Below are 21,553 nucleotides of genomic sequence, written 5' to 3' on the forward strand. Positions count from 1 at the left end.
AATTGGATGTCATTACAAGGCTCTAATCCACATAGTGATCACCTGACTTCTCCCGCCTTCTCTGACCTTGTGAGTTTTGTCGTTTGACATCATCCAATCAGTACAGGATTAGCCGGAAACAATTAATGCAACACTTCTCAACCGGTGTTATCTTAGTAAGTAAGCAAACATCCATCAACGCTGTGTTTACAACTTGCTACATTGTGTTGTAATCCCCCCCCCCCCCCCCCCCCCCCCCCCGATGCATCTCATGGATTATTATCATGAAAACAATGAAAAAAGAGTTGTATAGTACCCCAGCACTTGGTGAGGAATTCCACTTCCACATCCTCAGACCTCACAATCATGTGCGGATTACAACATATCCGTCTTTAGGCAGAGATGACAGGAAGTTCCTCTCTGATCGTCTCCGTGGTCTAGTGGTACAGCGTTCGCCCGCAGAGCGGAAGGTCCGGGGTTCGATCCCCGGCCCCGTCTTACCAAAATACGTTAAAAGAATGTACTTGTTGTTACCCTGTCTGGCGCTCGGCATTAAGGGGCTAAAACAAGGACCGGTCATCTCGGAGTCAGTATACTGTATCTGAGTGGGGTATTCATGTTTAACTGGGGAAAGGTATCTCACTATAACTTGGCACCAGTCCAGACACACACACACACACACACACACACATCGCTACATAAGTACAATAATCTTGGACGCGACGTTAAACACAATTTCACCTCACCTCAAGTTCTTCTCTCTTCCATCCCGATACAGTTATAGGTATCTTTTATCAACCACTGCTTGTTACAACAGATTACCGAGTGCCAATTTGGGTACATCGGACGCTCACCCCCATTTTGAGGTACCTTCCATGTGTTCTCCTGTACGGTGTCCCCACTGAACATGTGTTGGTGTCATGAGGTGTGAAGGTTTTCTTTCAGGTGAAACTGACACCTATGAGTTGTTTGTTGTTAACGCCGCACTCAGCAAATACCAGCTATATGACGCCGGTCTGTAAATAATCGAGTCTGGACCAGACAATCCAGTGATTGACATCAAGAGCATCGATCCTCGCAATTGGGATACGGTGACATGCATCAACAAAGTCAGCGAGCCTGACCAGCCGATCCCGTTAGTCGCCTCTAACCACAAGCATAGTCGCCGTTTACGGCAAGCATGGGTTGCTGAAGACCTATTCTACCCGGGATCGTCACGGGTCTTTCCGTTACAATAATAAATTAAAGAGTGTCATATAGCCGGAATATCGCTGGGTGCGGCGTTAAACAACAAACAAACAAATACGACATAAAAGTTCCATTGACACTGCAGCTCACTATTATAAATTTCCGCATGGCAATTGAGGGAATAGATTCTATCATCCAAAAGCAGAAACAGTTCTGGCTAATGTCCAAATAATAAGCAGGTGAAAACGCAATCTCATTAAAATCAGATCTTAGTTCTCGCTATGCTAAACAAAGATCTGAGGACATCCCATTAAGGGTCACGTCAGAACGACCTTTCATCCAACCAATCAGAGCGTCGCTTACCAGATCATGAAAGTGACTGTCGGAATGTGTTTTCTAATCATTCAACAACGAAATATTTAACAAGGGGTATTCCGAACGACAGTTACGGGTTTAATGATTATATCCATACAATCTAGGCCATCTACGAGCCATTCCAGAATGTTCTTCTTGTCAGTTTTAATTTTTTAATCCAAAATACCTCAAAATATGTTCGAAGCGTAGTCGCCAGTTTGAAACTAGTGTCGTAAAGCTCGAGAAAGCTGCCTTCTGATTGGGTAATGTCGATTTCTTGACAGTCATTTCATTGGTCGGTCAAAATTCGCCAAAGGTCGTTCTGACGTGACCCGTAATGGGATGTCCTCAGATCTTTGTTTAGCGGTAGCGAAAACTAAACATCTGATTTTAATGAGATTGGTGAAAACGTTCATTCTTCTACTCTGAGGGAGTTGATCTTAACACTATATTGAATGGTAATGCTAATTTTACAAAAACTACTAATCTAGTATGTTAAAATCAGTCCATTCATACATACTTCATTCCAAAAGGTGAGAATGTGACGCGAGACCATAAATCCAGCTTATATATTAATGTTTCTACTCATTGCACCAAACTGTTGTCCATGGTCACTTGGTTAACGTTAACGTATTCAGTTTATCATATATTATTTTGTTTAATGCCTTCATGAATATAACTTGTACTGGAGAGGTATTAACATAAGCCTTTTGGCTTCAAGTTGTTTACCGATCCAGGTTCATTGAATAAAAATATATTTAAATCACAATACTTTGACGTAATTTTCATAGCTTTACATTTGATGTTTCTGGTGATGTCGACTTGCGTGAGTGCGTTGGGTTTAACGCCGCTTTAACATTATTCCAGTTATATCGCGGCGTGTCAGCTTAATGTGGGAGGAAAGCCGGAAGTGATGCAGGTCTCAGACGTTTACGATGTCGACTTGAACGCCACTTCCGTGGGCGAGTTATTATTGCTTTAGGCCACACCACTAATCTTGCAGCAATTAGAGGTGATAAGTTAGTAGTACTACCAATTGGAAAAAAAATGTGACGTTGACGTTGACGTCGGATCACATTTTTCTCAACAATGAGGCTAAGTGACATATTTCTTCAACTGACCAATCAGCACTGAGAATCGTTAGGAAAGCACATTTGCAAATATAAGAAAGTTCTTATACCCTGGGACAGTGGGGTAGCCTAGTGGTTAAAAGTGTTAGCCGGTTATATGAATACCCAGGTTCAAATCCCCACAAGCCTACAATATGTGAAGCCTATTTCTGGTGTCCCCACCGTGATACTGCTTGGAATATTGAAAAAAACCATACTGACTCACTTACACACGTTCATTCTACCATTATGGGTAATTTTAACAGTTAACCAGCCAAAGTGAGTGAGTGAGTGAGAGGTTTTACGCCGCTTTTAGCAATATCACGGCAGGGGACACCACAAATGGGCTTCACACATTGTACACGTCGTAAATCGAACCCAGATCTTCCACGTGACGAGAGAATGCGTTAACCAATTGGCTACCCAACAGCCCCAACCAGCCAAAGATCTGTACCAGGCATTGTCATGTATTTTAGCCAATCAGTTTGTCAAGTCATGGCAAAACACTTGTGTGCTATGAAAAACACAACAATCTTGTTTCTGAATTTCATGTTATTTATTGTTTTATGTCTATTTTACATATCATACACCTTCAGAGTTGCCTGAAACACAAGTGTCATTGTGAATCAGTCCAATTGGTTCCACATGACTCATGAAAAATCAACAAAATATAGTCTTATTCTGAAAGTGTATACCATTAGATAATGACCATTGATGACTTATTCACAGATGTGTATGACAAAGATAATATACACAAGATATGTACAATAACACTGGACAGTCGTTCTTGGAGTTCAATGTCCTACATAGTCCCCTCTCAGTCACAAAGCGCTACAGCGTGCACATTGATACACATAAAATTGTCAAAATATTCAAAGTTTGCATGATTTAAAAAAAATGATTTAAATGACAAAGGTTCATGATTCCACAGATCTTGAACTATTAATGACATAATGAAACTATACTACTCCACATTTGATAGGCTTACAGCGAAAATCAGGGGAACATGAATATATATATACTAATATATACCGTATTTCCTCTACTAGACGCCAGCCTCTAATAGAAACCGGATCAATTGTTCAGTGAAAAAAATTAATGATTGAATGACATTCCTGGTCAAAGTGAAATGGGGGTATTAATAGAAGCCGGGCCTCTCATAGATGCCGGGTCAAAGGCTTGTCCAATATAAAAAGAAGCCCGGGTGTCTAATAGAGGAAATACGGTACATGGTAACTTGAAATAAGATGACAGACGTCAGTTCCATGGCAGTACTATTCGAGTGACAACATCTCCAAGCAATAAGTCACTTTCAGACCTTAAATGTCCACTGAATATGCCTGTCCTTATTTAAGTGGTATGTTTCTATATTGAGTGGCTGGAATGACAACATTCAAGTGGAGGTGTGGAGCCTCTTAGAAGATGATCCATTCCGTCACAGCGGCTGATGTGCGATGTGTGTAGCAGTTTTCACTCAAGCAGCATTCAGCTGTGCCTAGACTTCAACATTGTCTTACATATCTTGGTGAGGTGAAATTGGGTTTAACGTCGCGTCCATGATTATTGCACTTATATTGCGACGTGCATGCACGTGTTTGCGTGGCTGCTTGTACTAGTCCGGACTGATGCCGATTTATAGTGCTAGTTCACTGAGATACCATGCCGCAGTTTAACATGAATACCACACTAAGACACAGTATACAGACTCTGAGCCGACCAGTCCTTGTTTTAGCTCCTTTATGCCGAGCGCCAGACAGGGTAACAACAAGTACCATCTTTTAACGTCTTTTGGTATGATGCAGCCGGGGATCGAACCCCGGACCTTCCGCTCTCCGGGCGGACGCTTTACCACAAGACCACAGAGGCGGCCTCTTACTTATCTAAGACACATCAGGGATACCTACATGGACCTGGCATCGTCATCTAACTTTCATTTGTTTTGTCTTTTTCGAGATACATAATTATCAATGCTTTCCTCTTCTGCAATTTCTTATCCATCATGTATGCTTCTCAGTGAATTTACTGTATATATAAATGGCATTCTTTAAACATACAACATAAAGCTCCAATACTATTGTTATACCTTCAGTTCTACACAAATTAACATTTGACAGGGATATTCGGAGTGTTGGACCTGAATATTATTGACTGCTTGGAGATGGAGTCATATAAATAATATTCCATATTGCCATACGATTGAATCATGTTCAGCTTTATTTACAGTTACTTAAGTACACATTCAAGTACACCAGCTGCTGTCCTCTAGTTTTGAAACAGTAGGAAACAGCCTTGTACCCCTCTCAAATGTTGAGTAGTATATTTTAATATTGATTCAGAATTGTTGCTCTGATGTGCCTCCTGGATGTGGGTTTAAAACAAATGCTGACATGCTGTGCTGTGCTGTGCTGTTTCAGTGTGTGTAGGCCGTCTACCGACACACAATGACTTGATGCTTCCGTGTGTGTAGGCCCTCTACCGACTCACAATGACTTGATGCTTCGGTGTGTGCAGGCCGTTGACCCGACACACACGTCAGTAAGGTAGGAGAGACTGGTCTACATGGGGTAGTTGAGCATCACGTCCTGCTTGGCCAACTCCAACAACATAGGGTCGTCGAAGAACTTGTTGATGGATACATCCTCGCTCAGACCCTGGAATCAGTTTTAATCCACAATTAATGTCTTGCTGACTAAATACTTCACTTAAAAATTGACAATAATATTTGCGTTAATGGAGGCATTAATGTAAAAAAGTTGCACATACTGAGTAAAGACAAATATTTTTTAAATTTTTTGTTGTCAACAACAATAACTTTACAGACTGCTTATTCAATCATTAACACACACAAAACAAAAACGGTTGACAATAGCCTGAGACCCATGAAGATCCGGGGTAGAATAGGGCTTTAGTAACCATGGTAACCCATGTTCTTTGTAAAAGTCAACTATGCTTGTCGTAAGAGGTGACTGACGAGATTGGGTGGTCAGACTCGCTGATTGTCATACTATCCAAATTGCGTGGATCGATGCTCACGATATCAATCACTGGATTGTCTGGTCCAGGCTCAATTATTTACAGACTGCCGTCTTATAGCTGGAATATTGCTGAGTGCGGCATTAAACAGAAAAAGGACAGACAGACATCAGCACGAAATCAGTGGCATCATTCAGTGCAATAATGCAACAAAAGCCACGCCCACACCCATTTTCAGCCAATCAGGACACAGTAGTCCATTAGTGGGCATGGCCTATCTGTTTGTCACCTTGCGTCTCCGTGTCTTGATCATGAACTCCCGGGCAAGATGCGTTGCGGGCTGCGGCTCCAGGGGGCGGATGATGATGGATTTGTCCAGGGGGTCACCGGGCACGATCTGCAGACCATCATGAGACAGGGGTTATTGTCAGGCCAACTTGAAACAGGGCTTACTGTCAGGGTACTTTCACTGTTATTCAGCTGGGTATCAGTCAATGATTACATGACCAAGACTACTGACACCCAGCAGTGCCTTTGTTAAGCCTTATGTTGAGTAGACCCAATGATGCCCCAGCTATCATGGCCAAGTTGGCTGTCGCAAGTGATGCACTCCTATATTGATTAACCCCAGTCATGTCCATGCTATGTTGGCTATCCCCAGTGACATCCCTGCTATTTTGGCTATCTCCAGTGACATCCCCGCTTTTTTTACCTTTCCCAGTGACGTCCCCACTATTTTGACTACGATCCCCAGTGATGTCCCCGCTATTTTCGTTACCCCCAGTGATGTCCCCGCTATTTTGGCTACCCCCAATGATGACCCTGCTATTTTGCCTATCCCCAGTGCATCCCCGCTATTTTGGCTACCCCCAATGATGACCCTGCTATTTTGCCTATCCCTAGTGCATTCCCACTATTTTGACTACCCCCAGTGACGTCCCCACTATTTTGACTATCCCCAGTGACATCCCTGCTATTTTGGCTATCCCCAGTGATGTCCCCACTATTTTGGCTATCCCCATTGACGTCCCCACTATTTTGGCTATCCCCACTGACATCCCCACTATTTTGACTATCCCCAGTGACATCCCTGCTATTTTGGCTATCCCCAGTGACATCCCTGCTATTTTGGCTATCCCCAGTGATGTCCCCACTATTTTGGCTATCCCCAGTGACATCCCTACTATTTTGGCTCCAGTGATGCCATCCTATGTTGTCTGACCCTGATGAAGTTCCTAAGCATCCACATTCCCTCTGCTGATTTGATAAGAGGAGTTGCCTTACCTGCCAGTGGTGGAAGACCGAGAGACAAAAGGCCTGGCCCTGTGTGTGTGTTCTCAGATCGGTCTCAAACCCAAACGAGTCGATGGCGGGCAGGAAAGCCTTGATCGTGTACAGTGGGGAGCCAGGCACAGGAGCATCCTGGGTCACATGACCCCTGGAATAAAAGTTCAGTCAAGTCCCATTAATCCCATATTGTTGGTTGCATATGATTATGTCGGATTAACGAGTATGTCGTATAAACGAAATTAGGTAGTATCAACCTTCGTGATCGAAAATTGGACAACTATACCATTTTACGATACATAACGATTCAAACATGTTGTAATAAAAAAAGGAATAAGGAAATAGTCATATTGTTGTGTTACACTGTTAGCGGAATCTGTTTTCTAATCATGAAAATGTAGAACCACTGATTACCTAATGTCATCTCATTGGTATGAGTATGTTGGATAAACGAAATTAAGTAGTATCAACGTTCGTGATAGAAAATTGGAGAACTACACCAGCAAACAATCAAAAAAGGGAAAAGAAATATTCCTATTGTCATGTTACACTGTTAGCGGAATCTGTTTTCTAATCATGCAACCTCTAAAGTTTAACACAAAACTACTGTTATGAACTGTATGACTGATTCAAAATTCTTTTTAAAGCATAGTCTGGAATGGTAGTCGCCAATTTGAAACTAGTGCCGCAATGCTTAAGAAAGCTGCTTTCTTAGTGGCTAATGTCGACTTCCTGTTAGTAATTTCATGGTCGGTCAAAGTTCGCGAAAGGTCTTTCTGACGTGGCCTGTAATGGGATGTCCTCAGCGTTAGCGAGAACTTGTATCCGATTTTAATGAGATTGAGGTAAACTAGGCTTGTGATTAATCCTGTTTTGTATATTTAAAGCAGTAATTGTTTATTGTTAAGCAAGTTTATCTCTGCAGCCGTTGAAATATGCAGCTACTCGCAACTCGTCTCACATCAAAACACAGGGCTGTGTACTCGCGGGCAGATGACCACTGAGTACATTGATCACTGGGTCGGATCAACGAGACTGATTAATTAGTGATTTCAGCAATCTGTTGCAAATTAGGAGTATCACGCTCTTTTTCGCATCAACACACCAAATTGGGAAAAAATTCTTTGCTCCAGAACTTAATTATGGCCTCAGCAATGAAACAACCATACTTATAACTTGGAATGAGAAAATATTTCATTCAGCTGCAATGACAGTGTCACAGCTACACATGGCTAAACTGTCTCTGGAACTATGGGATATACATTACCCAGAAGCTAAACAGACATAATCTTTTTAAAACTATTCCAGAGGATAAGTGGAAACCTTGTTTCACTAGTCCTTAGATTTTGAAGCTAGTCCTGCGTAACGAAACAAAAAGCAACTTACCTCCTCTTTGCCAGCACTGTGTAGACCGCAGACACACAGTCAGCTGGCGCCATCACCTCCACGAAGTTGTAGGGCTCCATCATACGTGGGGTGGCCTGACGATCAGAAACATAGGGAGATCATAGCGTATTCTTTCACAATACTGTAACAAGAATATTGGCTGTCCGGTTTAGGCAGTGTGAGGGATTAAAGAGATACTGGTTTAGACAGTGATGGATTTTAGAGATACTTGTTTCCCCAGGTTGAATCATAGAGTTACTGGTTTAGACAGTGATGTATTATAGAGATACTGGTTTCAAAAGGTTGGATTATAGAGATACTGGTATAGACAGAGGTTGGATTATAGAGTTACTGGTTTAGACAGAGGTTGGATTATAGAGTTACTGAATGGTCCGCACACTGACTCACCATGAGGAAGGCGGAGTAGGCCACTCTCCTGGCTGTAGGGATGATCTGACCGCCACCTCGGTGTATCGGCTCCCCGGCAATCATGGCATCTAGGATCTTGAACTTTACGTTACGAATTGCTGAAACAAGAGTCAACATATGGGTAATATAGCACCATGACAGGAAATATAGCATGTGACATGGGAAATATAGCAATATGACATATGTAATATAGCACCATGACAGGAAATACAGCAATATGACATAGGTAATACAGCAATATGACACAGGTAAAGCAGCAATGTGACATGGATAATATAGCACCATGACATGGGTAGTTAAGCACCATGACATGGGTAATATAGCACCATGACATGGGTAATATAGCACCATGGCATAGGTAATGTAGCACTATGACATGGGTAATTAAGCACCATGACATGGGTAATATAGCAATATGACAGGGGTAATATAGTACCATGACATGGGTACATAGCACCATGACATGGGTAATATAGCACCATGACATAGGAAATATAGCAATATGACAGGGGTATTATAGCACCATGACATGGGTATTATAGCACCATGACATGGGTAATATAGCAATATGACAGGGGTAATATAGCACCATGACATGGGTATATAGCACCATGACAGGGGTAATATAGCACCATGACATGGGTAATTAAGCACCATGACATGGGTAATATAGCACCATGGCATAGGTAATATAGCACCATGACATGGGTAATTAAGCACCATGACATGGGTAATATAGCAATATGACATGGGTAATATAGCACCATGACATGGGTATATAGCACCATGACATGGGTATATAGCACCATGACATGGGTAACATAGCAATATGACATGGGTAATATAGCACCATGCCATAGGTAATACAGCACCATGACATGGTTAACAAAGCCCCATGACATGGGTAATATAGCACCATGACATAGGTAATACAGCAATATGACATGGGTAATATAGCACCATGACATAGGTAATACAGCAATATGACATGGGTAATATAGCACCATGACATAGGTAATACAGCAATATGACATGGGTAATAAAGCACAATGACATGGGTAATATAGCACCATGACATGGGTAATATAGCACCATGACATAGGTAATACAGAAATATGACATGGGTAATATAGCACCATGACATGTAGTATAACGTGTTATTTGGTTGTGATCTGTGATGACATCTACGTACGTTCATCACACAGCGGTCCTTCTCTGGTTGCCCACTGGAATCCCTGCACGATGCTGTCCTTCACCAACCCCAGGACTGACTTGTCAACCTGAAAATATCACACAGATAGTGTTAGTTGAGAAAACAGAAAGAGCTTGTCTTGGAGATGTTTTCTCCTGTACATCCCACAACAATAAAACAAGACACACCATCCAAACTTAATAACGTTACCCTATTCCAATACAGTTCAGATATTCTTTTCAACTCAAAACAAGTTGAAGAACATTCCACCATTGGAAGGCTGTGTTGCAATACCAGCCATGACTAACTAGTCATATGACAAAAAAACAAGTGTTCTTAACTTCATTTGTGTAGTACATATAGTATCTGATTGCTTCTAAAGGAAAGCAGCTGATACGATAAAGCAGATGAATAAGTATTAACAAAGAATAACTGCTAGATTTTCATGTTAAGATCAACGAAAGGCTTCATTTCTCATTTGATAACAGTCTATAAAGTGGCAACGCTTCACCAAACTATTCCCTAACCTCGGATGGCAGAGTATCGTCCACCAAGATGTTGGGTCCCATTGCGTCAGGTCCGAAGGCCCAGATAGATCGAGCAGCCAGCAAATCCCAGTCGTATTTGGTCTGGAAGAACTCTCCGAGCTTCTTCCTGGGCCATGTGATCTGCACCACCTCGTTCTCAATGTCCTCCGCCAGACCCTTCTCCAGGGGCTCCGCAATCATGGTCAACTTGTTCCTAGCAAACGCAAGCTTCATATAGCAGGGCTTTCACTCAATTTCTGAATTTATCTCTCTCCCAAAATCAAAAGCCATTCAAATTAAACAAATGCTTCCGTTTACATGCCATTTACATATTTTGTTTGTTCGCTTGTTGTTTAATGCCACACTCTCAATATTCCAGCTATATGGCAGTGGACTGAAAATAATCAAGTCTGGACCACCAGATAATCCAGTGATTGACATCACGAGCATTCATCTACACAACTGGGATACAAAAATATGTAGGAACCAAGTAAGTGAGCCTGACCCCTGATCCTGTCAGTTGCCTCTTACGACCAGCATAAGTTGCTAGGGATCAATTAAAACCCGGAATCCCCACTGGTTATTGAGGTTGTACTGTAATATTTATTTGTTTATATATTTTTGTTTACCTGAACAACAGATTACCACAGTAATCTCAGCAACAATAAAATAACAGAACAACTTTGCATAAAAAATAATAGGAAAAAGTATCTGTTCAGTAATCTAAACACATGATGAATTTGTACTTGTTGCTTTCAGTGACCCTTTATTTTAAATTCTTTTTTATTTCATATTAGGTAACATCAGAAATGGACCATGTAATGATAGAGTGAATATCAGAAGCTGTGCCCAAGTGATGTCTACTAAGCCTGCACACACTACGACCCGTTAGGCCAGCCACGTGGTCCTGTAGGGTCTGGTGTAAAATCCTTTTCAGCAGAGCTCCAGATAACTTTTTGAGCAATTGAGTTTTTACTCTAGGGTTTCTATTTCAATTGGGTTATTACATTTTTCATTGGGTAACCAATATTTTTTCACTCATCTTGTCATCACTCTATTGGGTTTTTCCCCAAATTTAGTGAACATTTTAAGATTTAAAAAAAATATATGAAATAGATGTATAGAACTGTTCGACATATATATAGGCTTGACTAGGAAATTAAATTAGCTCATAATTGTGTTTCCTTTGTACGCATGCTGAAAAAGTTTCATGGGTATTTACGCAAGCTGTTTTTATACATATGAGTTTTTCATTTAATGCATGCATTTCTGTACGCAAGTTACTTGAAAGTAATTGGGTTTTGAATATTTTTAGGGGGTATTTTACGCAAATACGCTGCTCAGCATGCTCAGCTGTAGCTCTGTTTTAGTGACCCTTTGGCTTACTTCTTGTTTGGTGTTTCAGCGAAGCACTTGAGTGACGATGTTTCCACCACCGTCTCACAGAAGGACACGACTGGGTCAGCCACCTTGATGTCTGTGAAACAAATCAGCAACTTCAATGACAACACTTACTACACCCTCATTTTGTTAAAATGCTCATGCTTCAATATCCTTTCATAAATCACATGGTTAAAGTTTTAATTTGTTGTTTAACCGTGCGCTCAGCAATATTCCTGCTTTATGATGGCAGTCTGATAATAATTGAGTCTGGACAACACAATCCAGTGATTGACATCATGAGCATCGATCTAGGCAAATGGGATACAATGACATGCATCAAACAAATCTGACCACACAATCCCGACGGCTCTTATGGCAAGCAGAGGTTGCTGAAAGTCAATTCTACCCCGTCTTTCCCACATGTAACAGTTAAAGGGGACCCTGGGTCCTTCAGGTTTGCTGTGGGGGCACAGGTGGCCCAGTCGTCTAAGGCGCTGTGATTCGCTGTGCAGAGTTGCGTCCCTTGGACACACCAGAAAACTGTGATTGTTGGTTCGAATCCCGGTTCACCCCGAATATGTTTCTAGGTTTGTCAGCACTATACCCGTGCTCGTGGGTTTCACCGAAGTGGTAAATGTCTGAGACCTGCATCACTTCGGGCTTTCCTCCGACATTAAGCTGACACGCCGTGATATAAATGTAATGCTGTTAAAAGCGGCCTTATACCCAACTCACTCACTCCTTCAGGTTTGCTGTAATTGTACTTGAAGCCAAGGACCCCTTCACTTCCATGGTTAACTTCCAACACAGATTAGAGTGCAACATACACTAAACAAAACTACAGTAAACTACAGTTATAATAAACTCAAAGGGACCACTAACTTTAGTTCTTTATAACCGTAGTTTGATTTAAGTATATATACAGCATATAAACAGCAAATTACCAAGGCCAAAAAGCCAGTTCGTTATATCCATCAGTTTGTCATAAGTTTACTGTAAGTCAAGGCCTTAGTTAACTTTTTTTGACAGGGAGGTGGCAAATATTTGTACAAGAATCACTTGTCCCCAACTTGATTCAAATAAAACTGTTTTCTATAAAAATTCCGGGGGGGGGGGCAACTGTTCCCCCGGCTGGCTATGGCTCTATAAGTGCAAAGTGAGTGCGAAGTAAACTTATTTGTTTTCCCTGCCTAAAGAGTACTGGGACGAAACACTGGGAAAGGGACTAAGACTTGGCAAAAACAAACTGAGGATGTATCTATGCATTCCTTCTATGTAGGAACTGGAAATGTTTTCTAAGCCCAATGCTTCTTCAAGAGTCCTGTACTGACCTATCTCGGAGTACATCTTGCGGAGGTCGTGCATCACACAGTCCAGGTACAGCTCCCCCGTCCCGAGGATGATGTGCTCGCCTGACTCCTCAACCTGCAAACAAGGTCCAGACAATTGAACATTTACTGAAACACTTATGGATCATCATTGCTTACTTCCTGATGCATGGCGAGGTCTTTTCAACAAAACTTCATGTGTGTGCGTGTTTGAGTGCGTGTGCGTGTGTGTGTGCGTGTGTTGTATAATGCTGCACTCAGCAATATTCCAGCTATATGACTGCTGCCCGCAAAATAACAAGAGTTTGCCACTAACGTGGCTATATTCCCCGCCCCCGTTGCAGAATTTATCACATAATCAAATCTAAACAAACCATAACCTTTTTTAACCGAGGTGGAACTTGTCATTGAAATTGTAAATAAAAGAAGAGTTTGTTGCCATGGAAACGTAAAAAATAAAATTTTCTAAAATTTCTTAATAGCAAAAGGCACCAGTTCAGCATGTACTTGTCAGACCTGCAAAGTTGCATGAAAAAATATTGAACGGTTTCTGAGTTATGCTCCGGAAACGAAACGTGACGTACGTACGGAAGGACGTATGGACGGATGGAGCCCGTTTCTATATCCCCCGCCAACTTTGTTGGGTGGGGGAAAGTTGGCAGGGGATAATAAATCAAGTCTGGACCAGACAATCCAGTGATTGATATTGTAGACAGTGATTGGGGTAAGCTGTTATGCAATCAACCAAGTCACTGGATCCATTAATTCGCATCAAGGTAAGTTGCTTTGGACCAATTCAAACCCAGTAAACCCCACAGGGAACAATACCTCATGGGGAGAATAACTCAGGTATTATCTGGCCTCAGTGAGTTCAAATATAAAGTAATGTTGGCAGTCTGGACCAGACAACTCAGTGATTGATATTGTGAGCAACGAGTCTGGGTACAATGACACTCAATCAACCAAGTCATGCTGGGTCACTATGTCATTAAACGTCATCAATAGTACAGTATTACACTGACACAGTGCCATAGGCAGAGAGCTGGTGAGCAGTTATGTAATTGGTCATCTGAGGAACACAGTGTGCTATCATACACATTTAAACATGGAACAGGAAGGACAGATAGTGGCTTACCTTGGTGGTCAGGAGGGGATAACTCTTGTTCACCTTCCTCAACCCATCCAACATTTTAGGCAGTTCGGACGGATTCACTGGCTCCACTGCGATTTTGATGACAGAGCTTGTGTTGAACTTGAGGGGGCGGAATATATACACCTGAAAGACAATTGAGTGAGTGAGTGAGTTTGCTTTTACGCTGCTTTTAGCAATATTCCAGCAATATCACGGCGGGGGACACCAGAAATGGGCTTCACACATTGTACCCATGTCAGGATTCGAACCCGGGTCTTCAGCGAGACGAGGGAACGCTTTAACCACTAGGCTACCCGACCGCCCCAAAAAGACAATTGAGAATTGTACCCATGTAAGAAATTTATTTGGGGTTGATAGTACTAACTTGTGGTGAGGACAAGTGAAACTCCAACATCGGTCGTCCCCGTTAACTGATAGCATTTAAATGCTTAACTTTTAAACCAGTTCTCAATGCTTCAATTTTGCTACAAATTGGAACTGAATAAGAGATGTAAAAATTGTAAGCAATTTTGTTGTTCAAGAGGGACTAGCTACAAACTCTGAGGAGTAGAATGTAGTTGACACTAGTCCTAAAATACATGGATTTTTAAGGCTGGACGCCCTACCTCCTCGTTGCTGGAAGTGTCTGTGATGGTGGAGGTCTTCACGATGGGCTGGTCAATGCCCTCTATCAGCACCCAGTTCCCAGCAGGGACTCTGTTCACCTCTACCTTATACCTGCAGCACACACAATGTAACACAACGTAACACAAAGTAAAGCTAAATCATTAACACTTCATTCCTATAGTTTATTGCCACATAGACCAAAGGCCAAATACAATTCTGCACATACCGGGGTATATATAGAGAATCTCACCTCAGTGTCTTTTAATATCAAATATATCAACACGAGTTGATAAAAGTGGAAAAATTCCGAGGCTTGCCGAGGATTTTTGCCACTTTTATCAACGAGTGTTGATATATTTGATGTCAAAAGACACGAGGTTGAGATTTTATTTATCATCCAACATCTTTTTTCCAACTTTTTCAATTTGTATACAGTAATTAGCTGTGTCTTCAGTGTAAAAAGTACTGCTAACAGCTTCAGTAGCAGAGCTATTAGTGATGTCATTTGATTGTGACGTCATGGTAACCAGTGATGTCACAATGGTCTGCAAAGCATTGTGATGTAATTTCATTGCAGCGATATCTACAGTGTAGATATCGCTTGATCTCATCCAAGCGATATCTCCTGTGGGAGCCAGTTTTGGATGATCAAAAACATTAATCTCATGCATACAAGCATGTACAATGTTCCCCGACCCACCTATACACTCGATAAAAAATAACTTGGTAACTAATCTGAGATACCATCTTTCTATGCCATTAATGTCGTATTATGCCCCTATTAATTAATCCAGCTGGCCTCCATTTGTCCATTGCTTATTACCAATGAGTGCTTATCAATCCCTAGCTTCCATTTGTCCATTGCTTATTACCAATCAGTGCTTATCAATCCCTAGCTTCCATTTGTCCATTGCTCATTACCAATGAGTGCTTATCAATCCCTAGCTTCCATTTGTCCATTGCTTATTACCAACGAGTGCTTATCAATCCCTGGCTTCCATTTGTCCATTGCTTATTACCAACGAGTGCTTATCAATCCCTAGCTTCCATTTGTCCATCGCTTATTACCAATGAGTGCTTATCAATCCCTAGCTTCCATTTGTCCATCGCTTATTACCAATGAGTGCTTATCAATCCCTAGCTTCCATTTGTCCATCGCTTATTACCAATGAGTGCTTATCAATCCCTAGCTTCCATTTGTCCATCGCTTATTACCAATGAGTGCTTATCAATCCCTAGCTTCCATTTGTCCATCGCTTCTTACCAATGAGTGCTTATCAATCCCTAGCTTCCATTTGTCCATCGCTTATTACCAATGAGTGCTTATCAATCCCTGGCTTCCATTTGTCCATCGCTTATTACCAACGAGTGTTTAATCAATCCCTAGCTTCCATTTGTCCATCGCTAAACACCAATCAACGCTAATTAACTGTTGGCTCATCTTGTTAACTTTCCATCTTTGTTATCTTATTACTTCTACATGCACATATCTACCCTCTGCATCGCAGCATTTATTCAAATGATGAAGGAGGAAGCATATTATCTGAAAAGTTGTGTTCCTCATAATAAAGAAGTTGACATCTATAAATTCTCTCTCTTTTGTGTATCATATCTAAATGACATTCAAACACTTTATACATTTATTATTTTTGTTGATTGTTGTTTGGTTCCAGCTGGTTAAATGCATAAAACCAAAATAACATCAAGCACTTCCTACCTACTTCTCAGCTGACTTATTACATCCAGCATAGCTAGTATAAACTTTTCACCAGTACTAGTATACATTTCAAATCCACTGAAAGACTATTACCCAGGACTGAGTGATAATTGCTTAAAGTCACATCAGCAACTTTGCAGCTATTCATGGCCTGTTACTCAGGTAACGCTACTCTGCGACAACTACATTTGGAATTCTACATCATGTTAATCTGGGCTTTTCATTGGGAACGGTAACATTCCAACAAGCTATTTTTATCACAATGTTCAAAGATCTGCAGACAAATTCTGCAATGCAGTTTACAGGTAGCAGATTCTGGGGAACCACTTTCTCTGCTTGTTACAGTTCCTGTTCCTGGTCTCTGAGTGTTTATTTAATGACGCAGTCATCAATATTCCAGCTATATGACTTCAGCATGTATTGAGTGAGTGAGTGAGTGAGTGAGTGAGTGAGTGAGTGAGTGAGTGAGTGAGTCACATCAGCAATATTTCAGCCATATCGTGACGAGTGTGAGTGAGTGAGTATGGCTTTATGCACCTTTAGCAATATTCAAGCAACATCACGGCAGGTGACACCAGAAAAGGGCTTCACATATCATACCCATGTGGGGAATTGAACCCATGCCTTCAAGTGTGAAGAGCGAACGCTTGGACCACTAGGCTACCCCACCGCTCTATGAGCCTGTACATAATCGAGTCTGGACCATAGATTTGAGTGATTGATATTGTGATTGATATTGTCAACCAACTCACTGAGTCTGCTCACATGATCCATTAAGTCATCTCTAACAACCGGACTAGGTTGCTAGGGACCAATTCTAACCTGGAATCCCGACGGAGGTTCCTAATCTGAAATCTCACCTTGCTTCAGCAATCCACAGACGTCCGACCTGTCCGAAGCGCGAGTCCTCCTCGTCTTGCAGTGTGTAGTTCTCTCCAAGAATCCTCACTTCCTGGTTGGAGTAGAGAGTTCCACTCAACACACGACCAAACACATGGAAGCTCGTCCCATCTGACGTCGGGAACAGTTTTGTGGTGTGGATCATCAGGGGGCCCTGAGGGGTAGACACATGTTACTGGCATAGATAAGATAGCCACACGATAAATACTGTAAACAGCTTTATTTCTGCGCCGTTAAAATATTGCGAATAGCACACCAAAGACAATACTGCGACGAGATATTTTTGCGTTTTGCGAGTTGCCGTGTTGAGATGACCTCTCGATTACCAAACAATAGACAGCTTCTCTCCGAAGCTAGTTAATCTGAGTTGGCCGGAAAGTTGACTGGAAGGGATTGCGACCAATTATCAAATACGATAATTGACTAAACTCAGTGTCATGACTGTGAGTTTGAATGCAAACAAAATTGTGGACAAAATTGCGAAGGACACTGACGCAATCAAGCGAGGTTGGAAGAAGGCAGGATTAGTGTGAGGTAACAGTGACACTGATTGGTCTGTTTACACTGTCATTTGTGATGTATTGTGTGACCATTCTGCATTCATTTGTGTTTTTAACTTATTGAGTAACTTGTGGTTCTGGTTGATGATTTCAACATTTGATGACGTGTTGCAATGAATAAAGTATGTATGTATTATTTATACTTATTTTTGCGTTTTTAATTTTTGCGATTGAGTCTCGTTCGCAAAACTCGCAATAATTAAACGGTCGCAAAAAAATCCCTGTTTACAGTAGCAAAGAACACTAAAGAACGAAGCTTGGTTTATTTCACAATAAAACACTGTTCTATCATGATGCATTACTGGAGATTCAAATATGTGCTCGCAACTTGATGACGTCGTATATTGGATGACGTTATTTTTGAGAGGGGTGTATCTGGTGAGTTGTTCCCCACAGATAAAAAGCAATGACCAAATGATCGCATCCAAAAGCGGGAGAGATGTGACAATTGGTATTGGGAGAAAAGTAACAGATAATCAACAGGAAGATTGTGAGAATATGTGGGAAATACCAACCTTTGCCGAGGTCGGATTCTATTGAGTGAGTCATCATTATTAAAATTGGGGTAAATATTTTTAAAGCTGGTACATTTCATCATCATCCTTTAAGAGGTTATGCATAATATTGATATCTTAGAGAAGAAATAAACGACTTGTGGTCGTTGGTTATCGAACAATAAAACACTATTGCGCCCCTCATGGTTTATTCTCCCTGCAGTATATTATTGTATGATAAACAAGTCCCACTCGTCATTCATTTCTTAAATACAGGATACACAGATATACAGGACATACGTATAAACACTAGGGCGATACACTCTTTATATGATACTTATCTTGATGCACTAATTATGAGTAACTGTTTGCATGGGAAGCTGTCAAACCATCATGCCATAATAAGGGGCCACACACTTAAACATCATTGGCGTTTGTCACTGTATACTCCCCAGGGAGCTGAGAATGAAAACTGATGGCACACTGATCCACTGAGTGGGGTAATAATAGTGAAGCGCTATGAGCATTCACTTGGTGAATGGAATTTGGTGTATTATAAATGCACATATTATTATTATCATTATTATTATTATTAGTAGTAGTAGTATTTGTATTATCATTAATATTATTATTATTATTATTATTAGTGGGTGGGACTATGTTGGAACTAGACTAAGGTAAAGCCTGCTTACATCTGGGTCATTATTATTATTATTATTATTATTATCATTATTATTAGTGGGTGGGACTATGTAGGAACTAGACTAAGGTAAAGCCTGCTTACATCCGGGTCACAGTGGGTCATATCCTCTGCCAGCTCGGAGTCGGCCGGGCCGGTGTAGATGTGTTCGATTTTACTCTTTGCGTTCTTGACGGGGGAGTGGATGTGCTCCACACACATATCCACAAACCCTGGAACAAACGGTCACATGTCAATAGCCATTTTTGTTTCAGTTTAATGACTTTGTAAGCTGCTATAGAATTCCTATCAAGCTCCAAACTCAGATTCCCTGTTACGTGTTTTCTAAAGTTGTCCATTACAGATTCCCTGTCACAAGGATGATTTAAACAGTGCCTAGCTCTTCTGTGCATCCTGACATAGTCTTCAGAAACCAGTGCCTAGCCCATCTATGAATCCCAACTTTGCTGAAACCAGTGCCTAGCCCATCTATGAATCCCAACTTTGCTGAATCCAGTGCCTAGCCCATCTATGAATCCCAACTTTGCTGAATCCAGTGCCTAGCACACTTATGAATCCAGATTTTGCTGAAACCAGTGCCTAGTTCATGAATGAATCCAAACTTTGCTGAAACCAGTGCCTTGCACACTTATGAATCCAGACTTAGTCTGGTGAAACCAGTGCCTAGCCCATCTATGAATCCAAACTTTGCTGAAACCAGTGCCTTGCACACTTATGAATCCAGACTTAGTCTGGTGAAACCAGTGTTTAGCCCATCTATGAATCCAGATTTTGCTGAAACCAGTGCCTAGCCCATCTATGAATCCAGACTTAGTCTGGTGAAACCAGTGTTTAGCCCATCTATGAATCCAGATTTAGTCTGGTGAAACCAGTGTTTAGCCCATCTATGAATGCAGACAGTCTGGTGAAACCAGTGCCTAGCCCATCTATGAATCCACACTTAGTCCTCCACATTCAACTGTCATCCTGTACCTGTGAAGTCCCCAAAGAAGCGGCGCCCAATCAGCCTCATCAGCGGTTTGATGTTCAGTTTCTGCTCCTCCTTTGTCAGATGGATGCCGAGCTCGTCACACACCCGCGGCAGACACTCATCGACGTCCCCGACAATCTGTCCACAGGCAAACATGTATACATGCGTCAAGGACATCATCACACAGTAGACAAATGTGATGGTGATTACTGAGCTGGGTTTAATGGGGAGATAAGCATTCTGTGTTCTCAGTGTAGAGTCATGCTTCCGGTAGATTTTATTGCATTAAATTGAATTTGTAATTTCATGTGCAGTGATGCAAACGTAAAAAAAACAAACAGTTGTGTCAATCACATTTTTAGGGATTTCATAATCGTCATTAACTAATAACATTGAATAAGAATAGAGTAATTTCCAAAGTCGTGGGAAGAGTATTTCTGTCATATCATGGCCTGTCATTTTGTGCAAAGGCCCATCAAATAAAATTAATAATCCTAATCAACACACTGATGGAAATGGATAAAGTTAGTTTTAGACACAGTAAAACGATATGCTATCATGGGTTCCCAGCCGTGTCTATCACAACAATGCACACAAACACATCTCAACATTTGATTCTGACGTGTTGAATTTGTATGAGCTATTTCAATTGTACTGACAGCAAAAGCTTATTTCCCTAATAGACTACTCAAAAGAAGTTAAGAATCACCCGATTCTTTCATATTGGTAATGTTAATCTGTCATGGCATAAGAGAGATTAACTATTGTAATATGAAAGAATTAGGTGACCCTTAACTTCTTTTGAGTAGTATATTTTTCGTTGTTCCCTTATTTGTTTCCATCAGTATAATTACGACACAGTAAATAATCTCTATATCCCCCAAGTACATTCATTTAAACTTTCAGTAGTATAGGTAATAGGGGTTCTGCTGCAACCCCACTGGAGCTGGATTTATATACCTATACTGCTACTACAGGTGGCATTTTTTATGCCAAAATGACTATGCGATTCAACGATAGTCATGAGTTGTATTAAACGAAACATCAATATTAATCAATAATGAATAAAATTTACTACAGCCCACGAGGATATTGGAAAGGTGTAGGAGCAATAAAAAATTACCTATACTACTCTTTCTACTTAAATCTGTTCAAAACCTCTTTTGTGAGCGCAGTTGCACGCAAATGGTATGATATGACTTCAATCATTGATACAAATCTGCCAGACTGCAAAGCGGCCATTTTGTAACAAGGCTTGTAGCTAAAATAAGACATATTTACTGACAAGGAATAAACTCGATAGACACAATTTTATGGA

General features: G+C 41.1%; 1 protein-coding gene across 1 annotated transcript in view; it reads right to left on the reverse strand.

Moving 5' to 3' along the window:
• Nucleotides 1-3,148: 3,148 nt before the first annotated feature.
• LOC139464898 (116 kDa U5 small nuclear ribonucleoprotein component-like) overlaps nt 3,149-21,553 on the reverse strand; it is a 35,800-nt gene continuing 17,395 nt past the window's right edge. Inside the window, exons 14-27 of the mRNA XM_071246476.1 lie at nt 20,238-20,373; nt 19,350-19,477; nt 17,472-17,665; nt 14,894-15,005; nt 14,271-14,411; nt 13,139-13,232; nt 11,811-11,901; nt 10,425-10,638; nt 9,898-9,985; nt 8,685-8,803; nt 8,277-8,371; nt 6,888-7,041; nt 5,893-6,000; nt 3,149-5,281 (exon numbers count right to left, since the gene is read on the reverse strand). Of these exons, the coding sequence (XP_071102577.1) occupies nt 5,186-5,281; nt 5,893-6,000; nt 6,888-7,041; nt 8,277-8,371; nt 8,685-8,803; nt 9,898-9,985; nt 10,425-10,638; nt 11,811-11,901; nt 13,139-13,232; nt 14,271-14,411; nt 14,894-15,005; nt 17,472-17,665; nt 19,350-19,477; nt 20,238-20,373 (1,770 nt within the window). The 3' untranslated portion in view covers nt 3,149-5,185. The remainder of the gene's footprint in view (nt 5,282-5,892; nt 6,001-6,887; nt 7,042-8,276; nt 8,372-8,684; nt 8,804-9,897; nt 9,986-10,424; nt 10,639-11,810; nt 11,902-13,138; nt 13,233-14,270; nt 14,412-14,893; nt 15,006-17,471; nt 17,666-19,349; nt 19,478-20,237; nt 20,374-21,553) is intronic.

The sequence above is a fragment of the Haliotis cracherodii genome, unplaced genomic scaffold (assembly GCF_022045235.1).
Source record: "Haliotis cracherodii isolate W230 unplaced genomic scaffold, xgHalCrac1.p SCAF_17, whole genome shotgun sequence".
Taxonomy (NCBI): domain Eukaryota; kingdom Metazoa; phylum Mollusca; class Gastropoda; order Lepetellida; family Haliotidae; genus Haliotis; species Haliotis cracherodii.